Source organism: Tursiops truncatus, chromosome 17, assembly GCF_011762595.2.
Source record: "Tursiops truncatus isolate mTurTru1 chromosome 17, mTurTru1.mat.Y, whole genome shotgun sequence".
NCBI lineage: Eukaryota > Metazoa > Chordata > Mammalia > Artiodactyla > Delphinidae > Tursiops > Tursiops truncatus.
In genome coordinates this window covers 33691803-33715591 of record NC_047050.1, presented here as the reverse complement: position 1 = coordinate 33715591, position 23789 = coordinate 33691803, and the positions used below count along the sequence as shown (strand labels likewise).

Below are 23789 nucleotides of genomic sequence, written 5' to 3'. Positions count from 1 at the left end.
ATTATAGCATAGTTTGGGGTACATACAATTCAATATAAGAGGTTAATAAAAGAGGAAACTCCTGCTATGTAGGCAGACTTATTCAGTGCCTTAAAGTATATGCAGGAAGAGTTAAAAATTCATTTGCTTGTGATACATTTCATTCCTGAGATTTACCAAAATATAAAATCACCATAATTTTTGATGACTTAGTAAGATGATGATGATGGTCACTAACATTTATTGAATGCTTTATATGCCATATATTTAAGCTCATTTAATGCCTACCAAAACCTTAGTAGGCATATAATTTTATTATCTATTATCTCGAGCCAATTGTACATTCAGTGATGTCACACTGGTAGCTTGAAATTGGTCATGACGGGGGTATCTACAGTTATGGAAAATGGCAAGTGCTCTAAGTCAAGCTTCCCACCTCTGATCCTTAAGAGCTAATTTACTAGCACACCATTGGATAATAATTTGTCTAATGTCTGAGCTGCAAGGGGTAGGATCAGGATTTGAACAAAGGCAGTTGGTTCTAGAGACCACACTTATAACCAACGGTCTACTGAGCAGATAATACTAGTGAGATAGCTGACTTAACTTACTGGTCCCTTGACTTGTAAGTTTTAATTTATACTGTTATTGAATATATGGTGTCACATTGCAATTTACTGTTAGTGGTATTCTCAATTTATTGAGGTACTATATTGTATTAAAAATACTACGATAAATAAAGCCAGAGTTAATTTTCTTTGTGCTTATGCAGTACAAGTTTAGTAAACAAAGTAAGCCCAAGAATATTTACATTAAACTATAAATAAAGCTTGTCAGTGAAAGGGCTTGCTTTAACAAAAATTTTGTAATAGTTTTGATATTCAGGAAGTCAGTTTTTATTTTTCTTTACTATTTTTTCTTCAGAGCTACATTTTTTTAAGATAACCTGCTATAGGTTTAGAGTTTTTGTTACAGTTGGTTTATTTTTATTAATGTAGCATGCCAATCACATACTAAACTTTCTATGTGTTACGTAGTATCTATGTTAATAATTTATGTTTATAATCATCCCAAGGTACTCTAAGATTCTGATGTACACTACATTCTCAGATTGATTTTTTTAGTATATTTAAGCATATTTTATGTTTTTCAAGTTTCCTGAAAACAATTTGAAACATCTTTTTTTCTTGACATTGTAATTAGAATTCCTCATTATTAGTAGTTTTCAGAAGATATTCACTATTTGATACTTTATATTTCTATGCATCTTAGTAAATTACTCAACTATAATCAATGGAATTGTAATAGAACAAACTAGTTCATGCATTTGTCAGTGGTGCTTCTTAAAATATAGGATGTTCTTTTTTCTAAGCGATTTCTTACCCCTTTGCTTGAATTGGCAAATTATTTAAGCTTAGGATACAAAACAGGGGGAAAAAGGTAAATGTTTCTTAGCCCAGACATTTACAAAAAACAACCACCACAACAACAAAAAAGTGAAGGCATGTTTATGCCTTGATTGGATATATTGATGATGTTACTTGTAATTTGTTTCAGGGAGGATTTAATTTAGCTTACAAAAGATATACAGGAGAATAAAAAGAGAGGAGAAAGAAGTCATCTTGAAGGAGAAAATTAGCATAGGAAAAAAGGATGAAGCATAGGTTAAAGTTAGCAGAGTAAATAACATGAGGTTCCTCATATTCACTAGAAATGAGCCACAAATTTGCCTCCCACTGTAGCCACCTAAATAGAGTCCACAGTGTCTGTAAAATCAAAGAAATACCAAACAGATGTTCAGAGGAAGGCACAAGTATTTACTGTACTGAAATCCAACTTAGATTCCATGGTTTGTCAGTTCAGTTAATCTTTTCCATATATTTTTGTGTGTACTCATCAGCCAAAACCCCAATCCTGGATAAATGCAAGTTTTGATCTGCTTTAGCACCTGCTCTTTTGGGGAAGTCATACAACCAAGCAAGTTGGTGATGTTTAATTCATGGTTGCAAACCTTCAGCTGGTTTCTCAACACTGCCCTATATTCTGTTTCCTTTGTCTTCCCGTTCCCCCATTTTCCTCAATGACTATTTCAAACTTATCCTCACCCTCCTCACAGTTTTTTTCCTCCTCTCCTGGCTTCCTTCTTCATTCTCAACAGATTACCTCTCTTGCTTAACAGAAAAATCAAAAGTCTTCAAATGGGAAACCCCTCAATTTCCAACTAAGAAATGTACTAACCCTCTTATGTTCTGCTCATACTCTCGGCTTGCTTTTCAGTTAACAGCGGAAGAAATCACTTTCTGTAGGCTTTCCCCTTTAAAACTTGTCTTTCTACTTGGGTTTGATTCTTTTGTTTTTCTTTTTGTTCTTTTTTTTTTTTTTTTTTTTTTTTCATTTTAATAGGGAAACTTTTAAAAAAGTTTTTTGTGTTTTTGTTTTGTTTACTTCACTGGGCTGTTGGGAAGAGTCAGTACACATTGCCAGGCCCTGGGCTCCAGAAAGGCATCTGGGGGAAAATCCCATGTAAAGATGTAGCCCATTCACCCTTGCTGGGAACCCAAAAGACTTTTTCAGTGGTTCTAAACTTATTTTCTGTGGCCTCACCAAATTCTTCCCTCAAGCTTTCATCACTAATCTTCTCTAAATCAGATACACTTTCCAGTTCTCATCTTAACAACCTAAGATTCTGTTGACTATGCCTTTTAAAAACACCTTCTTCTCTTAGCTTCTTTGATAACACTCTCCTGATCTTTTTTGCTGTTTGCCTGGCTCATTTATCAGCACCTCCTTCTCTTTTCACCCCTAACTTGGTCTTCCTCAAGATTCTAGCCAGAGCTTTTTAGTCTCACTCTGAAAACTTTTCTTCTTGGTAAATCAAGTTACTGTGGTTGCTGCTATTATGTTTATTGCAAGGACTCCCTAATACACATCTTCAGCTCAGCCTTCTTTCCATACCTTTAGACCCATTCACTGAATTGCTTTGGATATCTAATAGGCACCTCAAATTCAGCATGTCCTAAGCAGAACTTAGCATCTCATCCACACCCTCCCCCAATTAGTTAACATTTTTTTCATCTCTTTACATTGTATCACCATCCACATAGTATCAAACTTAGGGTGTTCAATAAGTATGTCTTGTGTTTTTAAGAGAGCTCATATGTTAGAGAACAAAGACAAGATTTAAAGGCCTACATTTAAAATAACTAATTTGGGGCTTCTCTGGTGGCACAGTGGTTGGGAGTCCGCCTGTCGATACAGGGGGCAGGGGTTCATGCCCCAGTCCGGGAGGATCGGTACAATGAAATAACAATGTGGTATACAATGAAATAACTACTCAGCCATAAAAAAGAATGAAATAATGCCATTTGCAGCAACATGGATGGACCTAGAGATTATCATACTAAGTGAGGTAAGTCAGACAGAGAAAGACAAATATCGTGATATCACTCATATGTGGAATCTGATTTTTAAAAAAGATACAAATGAACTTATTTACAAAACAGAAACAGACTTACAGACATCAAAAACAAATGTATGGGGCTTCCCTGGTGGCGCAGTGGTTGAAAGTCCGCCTGCCGATGCAGGGGACGCGGGTTCGTGCCCCGGTCCGAGAGGATCCCACATGCCGTGGAGCGGCTGGGCCCGTGAGCCATGGCCGCTGAGCCTGCGTGTCCGGAGCCTGTGCTCCGCAGCGGGAGAGGCCACAACGGTGAGAGACCTGCGTACCGCAAAAAAAAAAAAAAAAAAAAAAAAAACTTATGGTTACAAAAGGGAAACTGGCAAGGGAGGGATAAATCAGGAGCTTGGGGTGAACATACGTACACTACTATATATAAGATAGATAACCAACAAGGACCTACTGTACAGCATAGGAAACTCTACTCCATATTCTGTGGTAGCCTATATGAGAAAAGACTCTAAAAAAGAATGAATGTATGTGTATTTGTAACTGAATCACTTTGCTATACATCTAAAACTAGCACAACATTGTAAATCAACTATACTCCAATAAAATTAAAATATTTAAAAAAAGAAAATGTTTTAAATAAGGATGAATAAAATAAATATCTTTGTTTCCTATAACATAAAAAATAGAATAAAATAACTAATTTGATTAGACTTGTATTAAGTAATGGGTATTCGCTTCATGTACAGATTCCCTTGTGCAAGTTCCAGGTTCCCCCATCTACTCAACCTACCTTACTCCCAGTATCCTGCCCTTCCCCCTACCTCCCTCAACGCTTGTATTTAGAATATTTCTCCCATAAAATTATAGGTAGGCTTAATTGAAACAGTGTTATATTTAAGGATCACTATGCTTAGAGCAGCCTTTGAAAGCTTGCTGGGACATTAAACAATATCTACTGAGAATATTTGCTCTGAACTCTAAAGAACTGCTTTAAAATGAACTTTGGAATAAATACCATTTAAAAGATGTAGACTGCTTAGACATTCATTGTGCTGAATTGTATGTAGAATGTTTAAGCACAGAGGGACCACAACTTTTGGACAGTGGGAGAAGCCCATGTGGTTTAAAGGGACTTACCTGAAATCACAGCACTAGTGAGTGGCTAAACCAAGACTAGAACCTGATTTTCAGTTTAAAGCTTTTTCTAGTTATCCCTTTGACTGGCGTTTTTCCCCTCACCGTGTTCCTTTGTTTTTGTTTTGAAAAGTATAGACAGTTTCGTGTTCACAATCTCTAGTTAATTTCTTTTGAAGCTTATTGGCATTTCATTTTTTTTAATTGTTTAATTTATTTATTTTGGGCTGTGTTGGGTCTTCATTACTGTGCGCGGGCTTTCTCTAGTTGTGGCAAGCAGGGTCTACTCTTCGTTGCGGTGCGTGGGCTTCTCATATGGTGGCTTCTCTTGTTGTGGAGCACAGGCTCTAGGCGCACAGGCTTCAGTAGTTGTGGCACGTGGACTCAGTAGCTGTGGCTCGTGGGCTCTAGAGAACAGGCTCCGTAGTTGGGGCACACAGGCTTAGTTGCGCCATGGCAAATGGGATCTTCCTGGACCAGGGCTTGAACATGTGTCCCCTGCATTGGCAGGTGGATTCTTAACCACTGCGCCACCAGGGAAGTCCGGCATTTCATTTTTTAAAAGTGTTTCTTAATATTTTAAATTTTGGCTGCACCAGGTAGGTCATTTGCAAATGGTAGTGCTTCTCTCTAAGTGGGCTTAAAAATACCTATGGACATTTATAGTTCTGCACAGAAATAATACTACATTATTACATTAATAAAGTTTAGCCAGCTTTACCTCTATTGTAGAAATTTTTTTTATTCCTTGAAGGAAACTTTTTGGTACAAAGAGAGAAGCTTGACTTGTATCAAACAAACATCATTTAATATGGACTAAAAGGGATGTATAGTTGCCTTGTGTTAACCGGATACCATATAATGGTTACCCTGTAGATTTTGGCCCTCCACACCTGGCAGCCAAAGGAAGAATAAATGACAACTGTGTGTAAACTATTTAAAAATTTTACCTAACGGTATTTGACAAGCATCCTGTTTGTAACATTTCTAAGACAAATATTTATTGGATATATTTCTCCCCTTTTTCCATGTAAAATATTGTTAACTGTAATATTTTATTTTTATTCACAGATTATTATAAGTATAGGCCTCATGTTTTATGTAGTTCATCGAGCTCAAGTGGAATTGAATGCAGCTATTGTAGCTTGCGAAATGGAACTGAAAACCTCTCTGGTTAAAGGCAATCAACCAAATATCAGTGGCTCTTCATTCTACAACAAGAGAACCCTAACATTTTCTGGAGGTGGAATCAATATTGTATGATTCTAATGAAATGTATGATTGTCAGAGCCTAGTGTGTGGTCCAAGGTCTAGCAGTCCCCTCGCTAGTGGGCAGATGCAAGTTCTAATTGTATTACAGCACAAAAAAACAAAACAAAACAGAAACTGACTAGTTTTTAAATTGCACATTTTTTAAAAAGCAAGAATAATTTTCTGGATAAGTAAGTGTAAATGTAGATGCAATTTTGGCTGCAACTCTTTATCATTTATTATACCCATAATGGCCTATAGGTCTGCACTTTAGTTTTTCTTCATCGTTTTCTTTATGGGTACTTATGAATAGAGAAATAATCCAAATATTTTTTTGCTTAGTGTCTTTATTTATAAAGTCTATGAATAGTTGTAAGCATCTTTCCTACTTATAAAGATGAGTAAAAGTATGCAATTTTAAATGTATAATATTATTGGACATTCTTTGCTTTGGTAGTCTTTCCAGAAAGGATAAACGGTGTGTTTTTTTTTTTTTTTTTCTAATTGTTTTAGGTGGGACCACTTTGCTTTCCTTTTCCTTGCTAGTTAGAAAATAGTCGTGAACTTTTGTTTGAATGTATTTTTGTAAGGATCAATTATACCGATACACACAAGCTTAAATCCTACATTGTGGGACTGAAGTGCTCTTAAGATACCTTTTTTAGTTTCACTGTGTAATATGCAAAGCAAAAGGGAAATTATTTAAATGGGTGGTGGCTCAAATTAGAACTTGAGTTCTAATTTCATTACATTGGTTTTACCCTCCTTAGGTCTTCCATCAAAGGGCTGTCCTATTGCAGTCTTACTAAAACATTTTATTAAAATAAACTTCTTTTTCTTTTTATATTCATAATTAGGCTTTGAAATAAAGATGTTATTCCTTTAAAGTGGTGGGCTTACCATCATTAAAGATGTCACTCAGGTGGCCTTGTTTGATCAAAACGCCTTTCTAAAACACTAAGCTTTAAAATCATGTTTATAATTCCATTGAAGTACATATATATTTTTCCCATAGTCTTCATCTTTAAAACTATAAGTAATGTTAACTTAATGCCCAGATTTGTATTATTTGCCATACTGTAGAGTAGGCTTATTTTGTTTGGTTTCTGGTACTTATTTTTCTCTAAGACTCAGGAATTCTGAAATGTGAAATTAAGTCTCGCAATTCTTTCTCCTGTAGAATGAATTGAGTGTATTTATTAATAGCACTTATGTGTATAGAATATAATGATTTGGCAATATGATTCATATGACATGTTATTCATTTATCACCTTATATTTTTTAAATAGCTTAATTGTGAACTTAATGATTCATTTTTTTTACGATGGAGATTATAGATATGAATGCAAATTTTCTAATAGGTATCTCTTTTTTAGCTATGAAGATGTCACCTTATCAGAGACCTCCCATATGCCTTTTCATTAGGGTAAAATCTTTGCCCTGATTTACTAAAGTGCAAAAGAATTATTTGTAAGCATATTATTTTAGTTTTATGCTAAAGATGCATTTGACCACTTTAATGTGTAAATTTTTTGCCCTGTTGCAGGTATAATTGTTTTCCTGTCCTTCATAATGCCTTTGAGTAACAGTGAAGTTCATATGTACATACCAAGAAGAACTCAGTGCAAATTATCTTATAGGCACCTGGGTCTAGTCTATAGCATTCAATTGGCCTACAAATCCTTCCTTATTTTATTGGTAGAAAAAATATATAGTATTGGAATATTATTATTCTTTTTTGAATCCTAATTACTTGTTTGGTTATCTTTAAAAATTATTTAGTTTAATTATCCCAATAAACAATATGTTTGATTTATTCTTTTCTGTCTAACTTGACAGTATTTCTCTTGTGCTTCTTGTTTGTGTTTAGTTTTTGGTAAAGAAATCAATAATTTAAGATCACTACTTTCATACACTTGTATTACACTTCATGTATTTTGAAGTGCATTTATTTAATTAGCATTTTGTAACTTGAATAATTTTGCCAAATGAATACCTTTTGGTAGTTCGTCATGAGTTCTTCCAACTGTTGCATTTTGCTTAGTACTTAAAATAAATATGTAAAGGTAAAAGAGAAGTAATTTTCTGTATTCTGCCAACATAATTTTATATAATAAAATCATCCATTTTTACTTAAAATAGTATGGATTTACTATTTCTAAAATACTAATCTAAAGCTGCAGTTTTCCTTTTGTTCATCATCTCTAGCCTCCACATAAACTATTTTCCCTTATAGCCATGCTATTTGATAGCTGGTTTTTTATATGAGCTGTCTATAAATTGTACAAAGCATTACCATGCCTTATTCACTCCATCTTTAACTCTGTATCCCAGATTTCTGGCAGCAACAAATTTCTACAGGATCCTTTTATGTTGCCCAAATATTACATCCAGTCGTAGAGTATATATTTATAAGAGAAAATGTTTTGGATTTCTCAGATCATTTAAGTGCAGTATAAAGTTGCTTTATGCATATTTTTAAAAGCACACAATATACCTTATCTCAAATCTGATGAAAGATATGTTCTCTTTTTAATTCGTTGGGCCTTTTTCTTAGTTTTCCACATTTTCTGGGTTATTACTAATGATTTTGTTTACTCTTTGCCAAGTTCTGTCATGTAAATTATTTTTAAACAGCAGCACCTCTTTTTAAAAACATAATAATTTACTAAATGTTTTCATGTCCATTTTCATTTGATCATCTGATTTGTGAAATAACTTGAAATCTGTACTTTGGTTTGTGAAAATAATAGAACCAAATCTCTGTCATTAGAATGTGTATTTTGAGTTTATGTTCAGAAGTGACTTTGTGGGTTTGTTCAGAACCAACCATACTCTCCTTTTAAGCACTTTGTAACCAATTGCAAACCTTTTAAGAAGACTTTCCCCTGATAGGATCAAGCCTATGACTATAAAACATTTCCCTCCCTGAGAAGCTATTAAGTTCAGTATCTACTCTTATTTACCATTGCTCTAACTGAGCTAGGTGGTGGAGCTACAAGCATATACCAGTATGTGTTTGTTAATGTGCAATGCTGATTGGAACTGTTCTTAGGAAAGGTGCTATGGCTTACATACGTCAATATTTGTGGGACTTTCTTTAGAATGCTGAAAGTTGCTAGGTATGTGCCAGGTTGATGCAGGTAAATCCTGAGATGCATGGTAAATCCATGCTGTTCAAAACCAGTCAGCATTTGCAGAGAATAAGAGAGCTTTAATGAGGACCTCAGGAGCAATGATACTGACCTAGGTTGATGACTTCAATGATGGAATTTTGTTTCAGACACAGGCCACTCAGTGTACCAGAATGGTGGTCTGAATAACACTATCTGGTTTTTAAATTGGACATTGCTAATTTCTGTTATAATAAACTGTTCAGGATATAATTTTTTTAAAGGTCATGTCTTTAACCTAAAAAGCTTAAAAGAAGGGAGTGGAATCACTTGTTCCACAGGATATTTAAAGCTAAGGAGTTCCAATAACCTCACATATGTTGAATGAAAACTGTTAAATAATTCAACAACTAAATAATAACTTGGTACTTCTGAATTGCAAAGTGATTGCTGCAAACTATTTTCTCAGGTAGCTGAAGATTTAAAATAGATAATTCTAAAGGTAAATCAGTAAAATCTTTTGATAATTGGTATGCCAGATCACTTGTGTGCCTGAGAAAATAAAAGATTATGCCAGGGGAGGGAGCAATTCAAGAACAAAGGAGGACATGCTCCTAAAAATGGGAATGCTGGTAATTGACCTTAGATGGGGGTGGTTATGGTTATAGCAGAGGCCCTGTGGAGAAATGGTTCTGATGTCTTACACTGACACTCGATCTTCTGTGTTTTTTTTTCTAATATCCCCAAATCATGAAATGCTACCTGCCAGTCAAACAATTGTTAGTCATGTATCTCAGGCTGCAGTAATGCTTATGATGCCTTTCATAATGTTACAGGACTTTGGTAAATCTAATTTCCTGTTGACCTCTACCCTGTTTCTATGACTGTTTCCTTGAGGCCCCATTCCAGCTGCCATAAAACTTTCGTCTTAATACTGAGAAAGACACTTGTTCTTGTTTATTTGTAGCAGATCCCATCCTGTTGCATGTATACGTTTCCTAGACATTTTAGGTCAAAATTGCTTGCTAGAGCATAAAATAGGCCAAAGACGGGACACCACATGTTGCAGACTGCCTTCAGCTGGGGTGGTGCAGTGGAACACTCACTGGATAAATGTGTTAGCAGTGTGTTCATTACCCAAGATTGTACAGTACTTTCTGCCATGCTCACTCTCCTTGGCTGAGGGTGCCTGTCAGCACTCAAGAGTGTGGGGAAAACATATTTTAATAGTATACAGTATTATGAGTTAAATATTATGAGTTAAATATTGAACATTTTTAGGGAAAGCATTATATGTGTGATAGTGTTAAAACAGGATATATGTAGGTGGTAAATTTATATTTAATCATTCTGTCATGTTTCAACAAACCTGATTATCTGAATTAAGTAATTACTAACTGATACTACTGTCTTAACAGTGACTAATATTCTGTGGGATAACCTGTTGATTGAAAGCCTTAAAAATCATAAAATATGCACGAAGCTGAATAGAAAAGAGTGAGTAGAATATATATTGAACCAGAAAAAAAGAGTGATTTGAAAATTATAAAATTCTTGAAGTAGGTATACAATTATGTTTTAATGTAAGTATATTTATCCGAGGATGCATAAAACTCATAACCATCATAAGAGTGAATTCTTTGATTCTGTCTTTGTTAGTTATAAAGCCATTTTCAGTAGAAATGTTTTGATGCATGGCCTGTTTCATGCTCATTTCTTACAATCCTGCACTCAAGTTGACCACAGCTGGGAGGACAGGGAACTGAGTAGTTTTCCACTAAGGTTTTTCAGTTCATTATTCTGCTATTAAGTTAACTAACTGGTTTTATGTCATCATATTTCTACTTTAAATGTATAATAGGACAGCTTTGCTTGGAATCAGCATTCTAGGTAGGTTTCATAGCAGTGCATTAAATTATTAAATGGACTTGGAACAGATTCTGGTAACATTGAACCTGAGAGTGTCTTTGCTTCCCTCCACTTGGCTGCTAGGATCAACTCTATTATGAGTTTGTGGGGGTCTTGGTATAGAAAACCAGAGCAGGGGTTTCTCCTGCATGGGCTGCCAAATGCTGGTAAGAAAGGCTGGAAAGCTGCAGATCTTGGGGAGACTTCAGCTTTGAAATCCTGTGGGTTTCCGAATGGAAGTTTGATATCGGTCGCACAAAAATATGTCAGCTCTCCCTGACCTCTAAAAGGCTGAGAAGGAGCTGAATGACCTTAATATTCCTTGCTGCTCGAAGAGGAGAGAATTCAGGAAGACCATATATAGAGAAGCTTCCTGCAAACTTCCTCGAAGGAATTCGCAGCGAGCCTACTTCACATTCCACCTCTGGCATTTCTGATGCCCCATATTAATTGCAGCATTGTTCTTAGTGCCAAACAACTGGAGACAAAGTGAACACAGTTCATAATAGGGGAATGGCTAAATAAATAATGTACCATCCATACCATGGGAGATTGACTAGCCACTTCCTTAGAAAGGAAGAACCAGATTTATGCCAGTAAATTAGAGGGATTTCCAGGAAGTATTGTTTTGTGAAATAAATGAGATGCAGAAAACTAAGTAAAAATACCACATTTTTGAGAAAAAGTCCTATCTCACTTTCCTGTGCATGAGTTTCTGTATGTGACTTTCTATACATGAATTTGTGTGCATGTGAATAGGTGCATCTCTCCATATCGGATTAAATGAGTAGCGAGAAAAATGTGAAAAGAAACCTACTAGCTTAAGATGGGTTATTTTGATGGTGGTGGAGAGCAGGTGTGGGGGGCTAATAGAGAAGAAATGAAGAGGAGAGAGAATGAAGGTAATACAGCCAAAAGGAAAGTGGGGAAAATTGCACTAATTTTTTTAAAATAGGTAAAGTGAACCTATATTCCTTTCTTTGGCATGGTAGAAGTCATCCTCTTATTAAACCATCCCAATTGATAGATATTCTGTTCAAGTACTCGAGGTCATATAGTACAATATTGAAGTTGGCTCTCTTAAGGCCAACTGCCAGTGGTCAAATCCCAATACCACTGCTTCCTGGCTACATGACCTTGAAACACTAAGAAGTTACTTAACTTCTCTCTGTGCTTCAGTTTCCTCACCTGGATGATAGCCTACCTCGTGGGGTAATTGTGAGAATTAAAGAGATTAAAATGGGTTAAGTGCTGAGAGAATACCTGGTAGGTAGTAAGAATATAATAAGCGTTAGGTATTATTACCCAAAACCAACCTTTTAGGAGTTGAGAAGCACTTTGACTATTTGAGTGTATATTTGGCAGACTACATTGAGTTGATCATTTATGGAACAGAATAGGGGAGAGTATTAAAACTTTTACCTGGCTCCTGTGTTTACAGAGCACACAGTGAAGTTGGAGAGAGAACATATACACAAAATAACTACTATATAATATGTACAGGGTAAAATATCAGTGAAAAATTATAGCACAAATTGAGTAATTAGTGAAAGGAGTACTTAGATCATTGTATTTAGGTAAAGGTTGGGGAAGTTTTCTAAAGAAGATTTAGCTTATTGTTTTTTTGCAGATAGGGGCTGTAAAGTACATGGTTCTCAAAGGGATCTGTGACTAAAAAAGACTAAGACACATTGTTATGTGTCTTAGTCTTTTTAGGTAAAAGGTGAAAGTTGTGCAGATAGGAATTTTGTTCCTTTCCTTATTGTGTACATAGTTTGAATTGGTGCATCAGTATATTTATGTCTCTCCTCTTCCTTTACACCTCATAGACTCTATTCATGTCTGTGAGGCTAGCCACTTTCTAAATGCTAATAAGAAAACAAGTTTCACCAAAGAAAACTGTAATTTATCCTACTTTATGCTATTTGAGGGTTGGTTTTGTTTGTTTGTTTGTTGGAAACTGAAGGAGTTTTCAGTCTAGTAAGTTTTCCCCAGTGGACTGCTTTCTCTACCAGCAGCTCTTTTAATTTTTTAAGCCAACATATAACTTAGACGTATTTGAATTGATATCTTATGAACCTAAGTTATTTCCTTCATAAACAGTTGACTTTAAGTTTATTGCCTTATTGTGGTTTGTGATGCCAATATTACCCTTTTATCAAGATTCGAATTTTCTGAACATTTATTGTCAGTCATTTTTTCAGAAAATACTGAAAAAAAATTAACTAGATATCAGACATTCTGCTAGGCTTTGGAGTTAGAGAGATAGGAATAATACTAGAGGAACTCTCATTTAGTGGGAAAGGTAGAAGAATAAAGGAACAATTACAATAAAATGTGATCAGATCCACGATAAATGTTTATACCATAGAGGCAGAAGGTTAAATTAGAATCAAGAGTTGCAACAAGGACAAAGGGAACTGGGGGTGGGGGGGGAGGGAAATGAACCAGGGTAGGAAAGTATTCCACAGTTAGTGATAACTGAATTGAGTTTGAAAGGATAAGTGCAGATTGTCCAAGGGAAGAGGAAGAAGAGCATTCTAAAGACAAAAGCACAAGAGCATGGCAAATAATTAAATACAGCTAGAATATAGAGAGCAAGTGGGAATATTGAATTAAGGCTAGAGAATTACATATATGATGTGTGTGTACGTGTGTGTGTTATATACCCACATATATATCACATGAATAGATTTATGTAGAATATTAAAAAGTAAGAAGTTAGGATTTTATGTTCATGGATGAGGAGATATCAAAGTGGCAATTGAGTCTGCATTTTATATGACACTAAGAATATTGGAGGAATTAAAGAGTCGAGACTACTACTCACTCTGAAGACCAGGGGAGAAATGATGAAGGCCACAAATAAGACATAACAATAAAAAATTAAAAAAGAGAAAGTGTTACATTTGAGAGGTATAGAAAATAAATTTGGTGAGTATAGGATGAGGGTGCCAAAAAAAGGGGAGAAGCTGTGATGGCTCCTCAGGTTCTGTGAATGGTGACATATTTATGAGCAGTTTGGAGATGTGGGAGATGGTGAGTTTGAAATGTCTATGAGGCATGGAGATCAAGAGGATATGATCTCTCTGATTAAGTGGATATGTGGGTCCAGAGATATGGGCTGGGAATAGAGGTTTGGAACTTATCAACACACATAGATGGTATTTGAGGCTTTTGGTGTGGATTTGGTACCAAGTGAATACGATGGTGACTAGGAGACTGATAGAGAGCAGCCAGAGAGAATAGCAACCAGGAGGGAGTGTCATAGGCAATGGAAGGAAAAAGTTTTGAGAAATAGGAGGCTGTTAAATACTACAGAGAGGCCCAAATAAGTTAAAAACTTGAAAGTATTCATTGGGTTTGACAATTAGGCAGTCATTGGTAACTTGGTGGCAGTAATTACAAGCAAGTAGGGGGTGTGCAAGCCATGTGCAAGTGTGTTAAAGTGTAAATGAAGACTGCAAATGTAGACCACTCTCAATAAACTTGGCAGTGGGAGCATAGAAAATTACAATTAACGTTGAAATTAATTAGAAAAGGACCTGCTTTTCAAAAAGATTTGCATTTCTTTACCTACTCTAAAATTTGCATTGCTTGTATAGTTTCTACATTAATTATGTCATTTAAAGTTTTTAAAAGGCTATGAATTAAAGAGGAGAAAGCAGTAGCTGGGGAGTGGGGAAAGATAAAGGAGGAGGTAGGACTGTGGTTCTCTCACATTGAGTCACCTGGACACCTTTCAAAAAATATCCATGCTTTGCCCTTACTCACCTATTTTCATAATCTCTGCAGGTAGGGCCTAGGCACTGACTATTTTTTAAGAGCTCCAGGTACCTTGATACCCACTGAAGGTTGAAACCACTGAGAAAAGATTTTTCTCTTAAGATGGGAGTGACTGAAGACTGTTTAAATACTGAGAAAAATGAACAACCTATAATTTATATAGCTTATTGATTATATGTTATAATTTATTGATATGAGATACCATTAGCTTATATCAGAAGATACTGTTATTAGAGAATTAAATAGATCATTGACCTGGGGGTTAAGAGACATATGCACTTTATTTCTGACTGTCACCAATTTGCTATATAATTTTGTGCAAGTCAAAAAATATCTACACATGTATACAGTGTGGAGGCTATGATTCTGTACCAAAGGACCATTTCCATCTCAATTTCATTTTATTTTTCATCTACTTCTTGAGCAGAATCATGGCTCTCTAGAGTAAGTATCTAATTTGTATCTGCAGTTAAATATAGTTCCAATTCCAATTAATCTTAGGATGTTTCCTTAATTTTCCTTTTCTTCCATCTCTGAAATAAAAATTTCAAAATGTTTACAGGATGAAGCACATCCTAAGAACTGCATGGCTTAGAGGAAACTCATACTGCGTTTACTGCATTCTCTTCTACTCTCAACATTCATACTCCAGGGAAATTTATTTTTAAATTAGTTTGTTCAATTTTGGAAAAAGGTGTTTTAAAGCTGAAAAGAATGAAGATTCATCTAGTTCTGCATTCTCATGTTGAAAGAGGAGGACACAGGATCAGAGAAAGTTAGCAACGGAGCATCTTATTCCCCCATTCTGTGCCTTCTATACTAGTGCACTCTTTGGCAGATGGGAAGCCTACATAAGCAGTGACACAAAAGCATCCAGCCTGTGTTGCCTTGGTGACATGGGAAGCTTCAGAAGCACCACAAAGCCCAGGGACCATCACCCTGATTAAGTGAAAGTTTTATTACATATCCACTTAAACTTGATATAATTTGATTAACGCTGAATTTTAAACTCACTCTGAAAACATCAAGCCCTAGAAAATTGCATCTATAATAATAACAAATAATTATCAAAATAGTTTGAGACAAATGGAAAAATATGTATTCCAATCTCTTAGTTTTAAATATTTATCATTGAGATCAAGAAAAATGAATTTTAGGGCACTTAGGTTAGACAGTGTCACTCAGAAAAAAGTTTGTTATATGTAAAAATAGATATAATTCCCATGAAGCAAAAGAAGCAAAATCTATTTTCAAAATACAGAGAAATTTACAAAAAGTAATTGAAAGGAAAAGGAAAAGTATTCCTAGGTAGCAGTTGCAAGCGTTATCATATCTCCTGGATGTAGAAGTAGGGCATCAGTTCAGTTATAAGATCATTTCGGCTCCAGCATTAGTCTCAAGCTTAAGAAATGATAGTGAAAGTTCTAAGTATGCATATGGTTATAAAATGCTTTCAAGGTTAAATATGTGCACTAAACGCTCAGGAGTAGATATCAACTGAGCTTATTATCAGACTTAGCTTATGGACTTTTTGTACTTATTGATTTGATAGACAAAATTAGAACTAAAATAGGATTTATTCAAACTGATTGAAAGAAACAATTTTAGTTGTAATACTACAGAAAAGTTGAAATTTTATAGAAACTACTTTGACAAATCATCTAACCTAAAGTTCTGAATTATTTAAATGAGTTAACTCTGCAGAGAGGAAAGTGAACAGTAGTTGGCTTCTGATTCAATTTTTGTACTGTATCCCCCCCAAAAAAGTTAAATGCAAAGCACTTATCCCATAACAGACATTTAAGAAATGTGAATTCCTTCCCTCACTGCTCCCCATTTTTTCAGTGACAGAGTTAATTGCCATTTCTGCAGGGGACACTGTATATAGGCTCCATGGGCGAAAGGGAGGCCCTAATTGTCTCACTGAGATATAAGAGACCAAATAATTGAAAATTATGTCTCTGTTGGGTATCAGAGTTACTCTTGGCTCATCAGTTAAGAATTAGCCTATTTAGATGCAGCTTTTACTACCATTTAGTATCACATAAGTACACTGAATTTCTTGCCTTGTTACTCCTGACACATGAGCTGAAAACTCTTCGTGTTGATTTAACTTGAAGTCAAAGTCAAAATTGATAAAGCATTTTTAAATTTTATAATCAAATTAGAAACACCTCTCTCATTTTGACTTACTCTTTCATATCATCATTCAAATAAATAAAATAAAAAAATAAATAGAATGTTGTACTATTTTTCTTACAGGGATTATAATATATTTAAACTTTTAGCTGTTCTGTTAGCTGGGAATGAGTGAGCGGGACTGTACTATTCTTGTAACATGAAAGAGGCAGTTCATCGCATTGTTAAATCACACATTGAATTCTCTCAAATTATCCTGTCAAGTAGGTCTTCTTACAATAATTATTCCAAAGCATTGTTCTTGATTTTTATTTTAATAAACTGATGCACGGATCATCTGCAATAATAAAAATGTGAAAATGTCCAGGAAAGTTTAAAAAAAAGGTAACAAAAGAGGGCTTTCTGTGCAAAAATTTCATATGTAAAGTCATTGAAATCAGAAGAAATAGTTAGATTAATGGAACAGAAGAGAAAGTGTAGAATCAGACCCATGTATACATAAGAATATATTATGTAAAGAAGGTGATATCAATAAATAGCATTGTGAAAACAAGCTATCTTTTGAAAAAATTAAGGTGAATTAAAGATTTAAAGTGGAAAAAAGGAATTACAAGGTGCTACCCTCAGAATTAATGAACAAGGATAAATTTTAAATTTTTAAAAATAATTCAAGCCTAATTCCACCTCCCTAAAATGTTTAATTTTTTCAACTATTATCCTATACATATTGTTTAATGCAGAAATGTGTGTTCATTATGTTTTACATTACATTTTATTTAATGTTGTATGATTTGTCTTAGGTCTATTTAGTATTTTTAGTTATTTTAATGAAATCTTATCTTTTTAACAGGTATATATAATTCACAACTAACAATTTAGTGCAAAGATTTTTGGATATTTTTCTCTATAAATATGCATCTAAATATGTTTGTATGCATTTATCTCACTGACAAAAATGGAGACATACTATATATACTATCGCAATCCTTAATTTTTTTTCTCTATAAAATATATTTTAGAAATGACATAACCTTTAGAATCAAACTCTCTCATTTTGAAGTTCAAAACAAAAAGACCGTCTGTGGTTTTGTTTGGAAACCAAATTGTAAAGAAATCATTATTTTCTAAATTAATTTCTAGGCTGCATTTAAAATTTTTTCTACTTTGTTATCTATTTTAAAGAATATACTATTTCAAATTATTTTTATTTTTATCTGAGATTTACTTATTTTGATTGATTAATTTTTGCCACTTTTATGTTTTGTCATTTTACTTTATAATTTAAAAATTTATACTTCTCCCTTTTCCTTTTTCCATTATGGTGTTACTCTATTTACATTAATATTTTAATAACGTTTGAAAGTAAATATCGTACTTTTAACACTTTATAAATGAGTTAAAGCAATTCACAGTCATGATACTGCAATTATCAATTTATAACTAATCTGTTCCCTCATTCTTCATCATTAGTTAAATGGGAAAGTCTTTTTGTTGTTAGTTTTAACTAATGTTTCAGTAGTCATAATAAGTAGTAATATTACATCCCTTACCTTTCTAGAGTATTCATAATTACTCTTGTTCTGTCAGTAATTACATCAATTTTTAGTTATAGTAACGTTTTTTACTCATCTCTAAACTATATAATACTTATTCTAAATATTGAACTGCCTCTGTTGGGACCTCTTTATCCCTGTCCACAGGTTGTCTTGAGTTTTCTAGAGATCTTTACAGGAAACATATACTGGGGTAATAAATATTGCAGGTCTAAAAATGTTTTTAGGTACTTTTATACACAGATGATAGCTCTATTAAACAGACTAATCTTTGACTACATACTTTCAGTTTTTAATTCAACTTTTTATTTTGAGATAATTGTAAATTCAATTCACATGCAGTTGTAAGAAATAAGAGATCTTGTGTACTCTTTACCAATTTCCCCCAATGGTAACATCTTGCAAAACTAAAGCTCAATATCACAACCAGGATTTTGACACTGATATAGTCAAGAAACTGAACATTTCCATCACAAGAAAGGAAATTTCTTTCCTTTTATAGCCACAGCATGTTGTTTTTTATAGCCACATTCATTTCCCTCCTCCCACCTCCTCCTTTATCCCTGGTAACCAATAATCTGTTCTTCATTTCTATAATTTTGTCATTTCAAGAATGTTATGAAAATGGAATCATAAAGGATGTAAACTTTGGGGACTGGCTTTTTTCACCAGTATAATTCTCTGGAGATACACATCCAGGATGTTGGATGTATCAATCATTTCTTCTGTGTTATTTTTTCTAAAAGTTTTATAGCTTTATAGTTAAAGTCAGTGATTCATCCTTGAATGACATTGAAAATTTTCCCAGGACATGTTTGATCTTGGTTTCTATTTGTTGGTTTTCTTCTTTACTTCCTCCCCAACTCAAATCATATTTCTTAATATATTGAAAAGCATCTTCAGTTTACAGTTGTACCCCTTATTAGTGATTCTGGGGGGTTTTGTGTGTGTGAATTCTTTACTTAGCACTTCTATTATTCAAAAATTTGTGTCTGTATCTTTTCTTTTCACTGGTGCATGTCCTGCTCTTAAAACAGCACCTGCCACATGGTAGGTGCTATATAATTAACTGTTAAAGGATTAAATAAATATCTTTAATGTTTCTCAGCTTATCTGTCATTTTCTTTCTCTGTTATTTTCCCCTCGTATTTTGTATTTCTTCCTTAAGTTTATATACTATTTCACTAAATTCAATTTTGGTTTTTTGTTTGTTTGTTTGTTTTAAAGGTACAGATTCCTTTTTTTAACATCTTTATTGGAGCATAATTGCTTTACAATGGTGTGTTCATTTCTGCTTTATAACAAAGTGAATCAGCTATACATATACATATATCCCCATACCTCCCCCCTCTTGTGTCTCCCTCCCACCCTCCCTAGCACACCCCTCTAGGTGGTCACAAAGAACTGAGCTGATCTCTCTGTGCTATGTGGCTGCTTCCCACTAGCTATCTATTTTACATCGGTAGTATATATAAGTCCATGCCACTCTTTCACTTCTTGATCGGACTGTTTATTCCAATGATGATAATAACTTGTTTCAAAGACCTGGTGTTTATAAAATATTTTGAGATGGAGTGCAACAGTGTCCCAGAGGAAAGCCTGGGGTTGCTCAAGGAAGGAGCACAAAGTCTAGTGGTGACCTAATGAGGTCATGAGATTGGTTTTATACATGAGGAATAAATAAACACACTGTGTATAATGGAAGTCATGTTTCTCACTGTGATAGGAAGGAGCTACAAATATGGAAAGCAGGAATGTTAGAATGAACTTTTTGGCATTGGATTAGAATTTCAGTCTTGATTTTCTAAACAGAAATAGAGATATGTAAATATATATTTATATATAAGTATGTATGTGTACACATATGTTGTATATGCATATAGATTTTTTTTTTCTATCTCTGTTCACTGAGATGGTCTGGGAGCAATGGCACTCCAATAATAATGAGAACACCTAGTACCCAGATCTTGGTTTCAAAATGCCATTCTCTGCTAAAAGGAACCAGTGCTCCTTGGACAAATGGTTAATCCTAGCTGGGACAAATGGCTAATCCTAGCTTTTTTTTTTTTTTTCACCAGGCAAGGGCAGCTGTGTTCTTCCTTCTCAGACACTTTCTCACCCAGCCTGACCATAACCCGGCCTTGTTCCCACCCCACTTTGTCCCTCCTTTGGTCTTGCTCTTTTTGTGAACAGAGCAGGACAATGTGGTCCTGGAGGTGTTTTTTTGTGGTGAAGAGAAGGAAGTGCTCAAAGAATGATAGGACACCTCAAAGCAAGAAAACAAACAAAACAAAAAAACCAGGAGCTGGCCTGAAAGGACTCCTGCTGGCCAATTCTGGAACAATTTGAGCACCAGCATAAATAAAGATAAAAACAAGTCATAGCCCATTAATGAAATAGGAGTATATGAGTCAACACTGAAAAAAATTAGTAAAGAAATGGGAAAAGAGAAAGCTCTACTTTATAGCAGAATGCCAACTAATAAATCTAGAAGATATTGTGGACATAAAAAATCACCATTCAGCAACTACCAGACTTGTGGTGGAGAAATCTGGCTGGTACCACCTTTAACCAAGTGCATATCACCAGAAATGGTATCATCAAAATTGTATACCACATATATGGTGGCCATGGAAATGCCCTGCTGAGAGAACATACCTTGGAGAGAAAAGCTGCTGACACTTCCAGCCACTATCCCTATGAATGCTGAGGTCCACTTCTCCTAGTCTATTCCCAGCCAATCACTGAGCATGGTGGGGATATTTAAGCCTGTCCATTCCTGCCTGATGTGGGATTCCTCTAACAGGAAACATTTTCTTGGGGACACCCCATCAGTCTGTCTTGAGGTTTTCTCAGAACTGCACTAGAGTGTGAGTTCTTACCTCCTTCTCACCTTTCTCAGGTGTTTGTCCCAAATATTGGTCTAAAGACCCTCTCTCTGCCAATTCCTGCTTCTTCCCCTTTATTCTTCACAGGCATTTCTCCCAATAAGTCTCTTTTGTGTTTAATTCAACTTGGCATGTTTTTCTTGGAAGACAATCCAATATGAGGCAATGAGGGGGGAAAAAACATCACTTCTGTGATATTTATGCCAAAAATGCATAATCTGAATCTCTTTATTAGACAAACCCACACTGAGGCATCTTGTACAAAATAATTGACCTGTAATCCTCAAAAGTATGAAAATAAAAGACTGAAAAACTGTTCCAGGTTAAAAAAGTCTAGAGACAATATAACTAGAATGTGACATGTGATCCTGGATTGAATCTCTTAGTCACAAAGTCATTATCAAGATAATCGGAATTTCCCTGGTGGTGCAGTGGTTGAGAGTCCACATGCCAATGCAGGGGACACGGGTTCGTGCCCCGGTCTGGGAGGATCCCACATGCCACGGAGTGGCTGGGCCCGTGAGCCATGGCCGCTGAGCCTGCGCACCCGGAGCCTGTGCTCCACAACAGGAGATGCCACAGCAGTGAGAGGCCCGCGTACCGCAAAAAATAATAATAATAATAAGATAATCGGAAAACTTGAACTGGTTCTTTGTATTAGATGGTAAAAACGTCTTGATGGCAGGAGAGGAGATACTCACTGAAGAATTTAGGGACTATGAATGCATCATCATATCTGAAACTGAGTTCAGGAAGACCTTTGTCTTTGCCCTATACCTGAAAATTTCCTGTAAATTTGGAATTCTCATTTTTCAAAAAGTAAATCTGGTGGTATGTGGAGTATGGATTAGAAGAGGCCAAGAAGTAAAGTCTCCAGACTTTCACAGGTGCCCAGATGAGAAAGACTGGGCCAGCAGATTTGGCAAAAGCAACAATAGATTCAAGGTAGATTTAAGTGATAGAATTAGTGACTCATTAATAAATTGGGTATGGGGGGGTTAAAAAAAGACTTTTTGTTGTTGGTGGTGTTTTTTTTTTTTTTTTTTTTTGACCACACCAGGCAGCTTGTGAGATCTTAGTTCCCCAACCAGGGACTGAACCCAGTCCCACGGCAGTGAAAGCATCGAGTCCTAACCACTGGACCACCAGGGAATTCCAAAAGAGGTTATTAAAAATAGATTTTTGTTTCTGGCTTTAGCAACTGAGTGGAGGCTAGCCATTCAGTGTAGCAAATAAGATGGAGGGGTTAACAGGTTTGAGAAGAAATTCATGAGTTCTGTTTTAGACATGTTATAATTAAGAATCCTAGTATTAGTAGGCAATTGGTTATATGGGTCTAGAACTTAGAGTAGAAGTTTGGGGCAGAGATGTAAATTTAGGAGTTATTAGCATATAAAAGCCATTGAGATGAATGAGATCACCTGCAGAGAAAGAGTAGACATTGAAGAAAGAAAGTCCATAAATTAAACCTGGATGATCTCCAACATTTACATATCAGTTAAAGGAGGAAAGCAGCTAAGTAGACCAATTCTGATGGAATCTATTTAAATAATTGCTCATCTGTCCCATACTTGTAAAATGCAAAGTAGATAGGATCTGCATATTTATCCAAGAGGAAGGCATGCCAGAGTGCTAGGTTTGTCAGCTCCTCTCTCTCTCCACATAGCTCTCTCTATCCACATAGCTCCCTCTCTCCACATAGCTCCTCAGGCTATGTGGACTGACCATTCCTTCCTTCCAGCATTATCCTCCATTGCAATAGTAGCTGAAAACAGATGAGCTCTAAATCTGGTTTTAAATTTGCACATGCAGTAATATGCTCATTCCTTATAAGAACTTGGGAATTATTGTTTCTCCTGGGGCTCATTTAGAAGCTTCCTAGCATTAACAAACAGGTAACTATTTGCCTTATTACATATATAAGAGAGAGAAAACTACTCTCACTTTCAATTCACTATCAGTATAATCATCAAAGGGGATTGTAAATGAGAGCTTTCTTAAGAAATACAATTAGCTTAAGACTACTTAAGTATTCTTTCACAAAATTTTAACTCTGTCTCTGAAAGATACAAAACATATGTGGATTGATTTTATATATTTTACATTTGCTATTACACAAATTCAATAAAAATAGCTGGCATTTTTATTTTTAAAGATAAGTCGTGGGCTTTCTGGGTACCCCAGTAACTGGTGAATGGGAAAGAAAAACAAAACTAAGTAACCATTAAAACAGTTCTTCCGGGCTTCCCTGGTGGCGCAGTGGTTGAGAGTCCATCTGCCGATGCAGGGGACGCGAGTTCGTGCCCCGGTCCGGGAAGATCCCACATGCCGCGGAGCGGCTAGTCCCGTGAGCCATGGCCGCTGAGCCTGCGCGTCCGGAGCCTGTGCTCCACAACGAGAGAGGCCACAACAGTGACAGGCCTGCGTACCACAAAAAAAAAAAACCAAAACAAACAAACAAACAAACAAAAAAATAGTTCTTCCTAGAAGCAGGATAAAATGGATGATCCTGATGACATTTTGGCAGGGGGATTTCTAGGAAGATGTCACAGATATTCATAGTGACTCCAAGGAAGATATCTGGTCCAGTGTCCATAGGGTATGTACTTTGTACACCCTTACAAAATT

At 35.4% G+C, this 23789-nt stretch overlaps 1 protein-coding gene across 2 annotated transcripts in view; it reads left to right on the top strand.

The window, feature by feature from the left end:
- TMEM64 (transmembrane protein 64) overlaps positions 1-23789 on the top strand; it is a 62071-nt gene that overhangs the window by 19106 nt on the left and 19176 nt on the right. The window contains exon 3 of one of the 2 annotated variants that reach the window (XM_019925156.3): positions 5594-7913. The exons of the other annotated variant lie outside the window; for it this stretch is intronic. Coding sequence (XP_019780715.2) covers positions 5594-5785 — 192 coding nt within the window. The 3' untranslated portion in view covers positions 5786-7913. Of the gene's footprint in view, positions 1-5593; positions 7914-23789 lie in introns of those variants that run through there. 2 annotated transcript variants of the gene reach the window in all.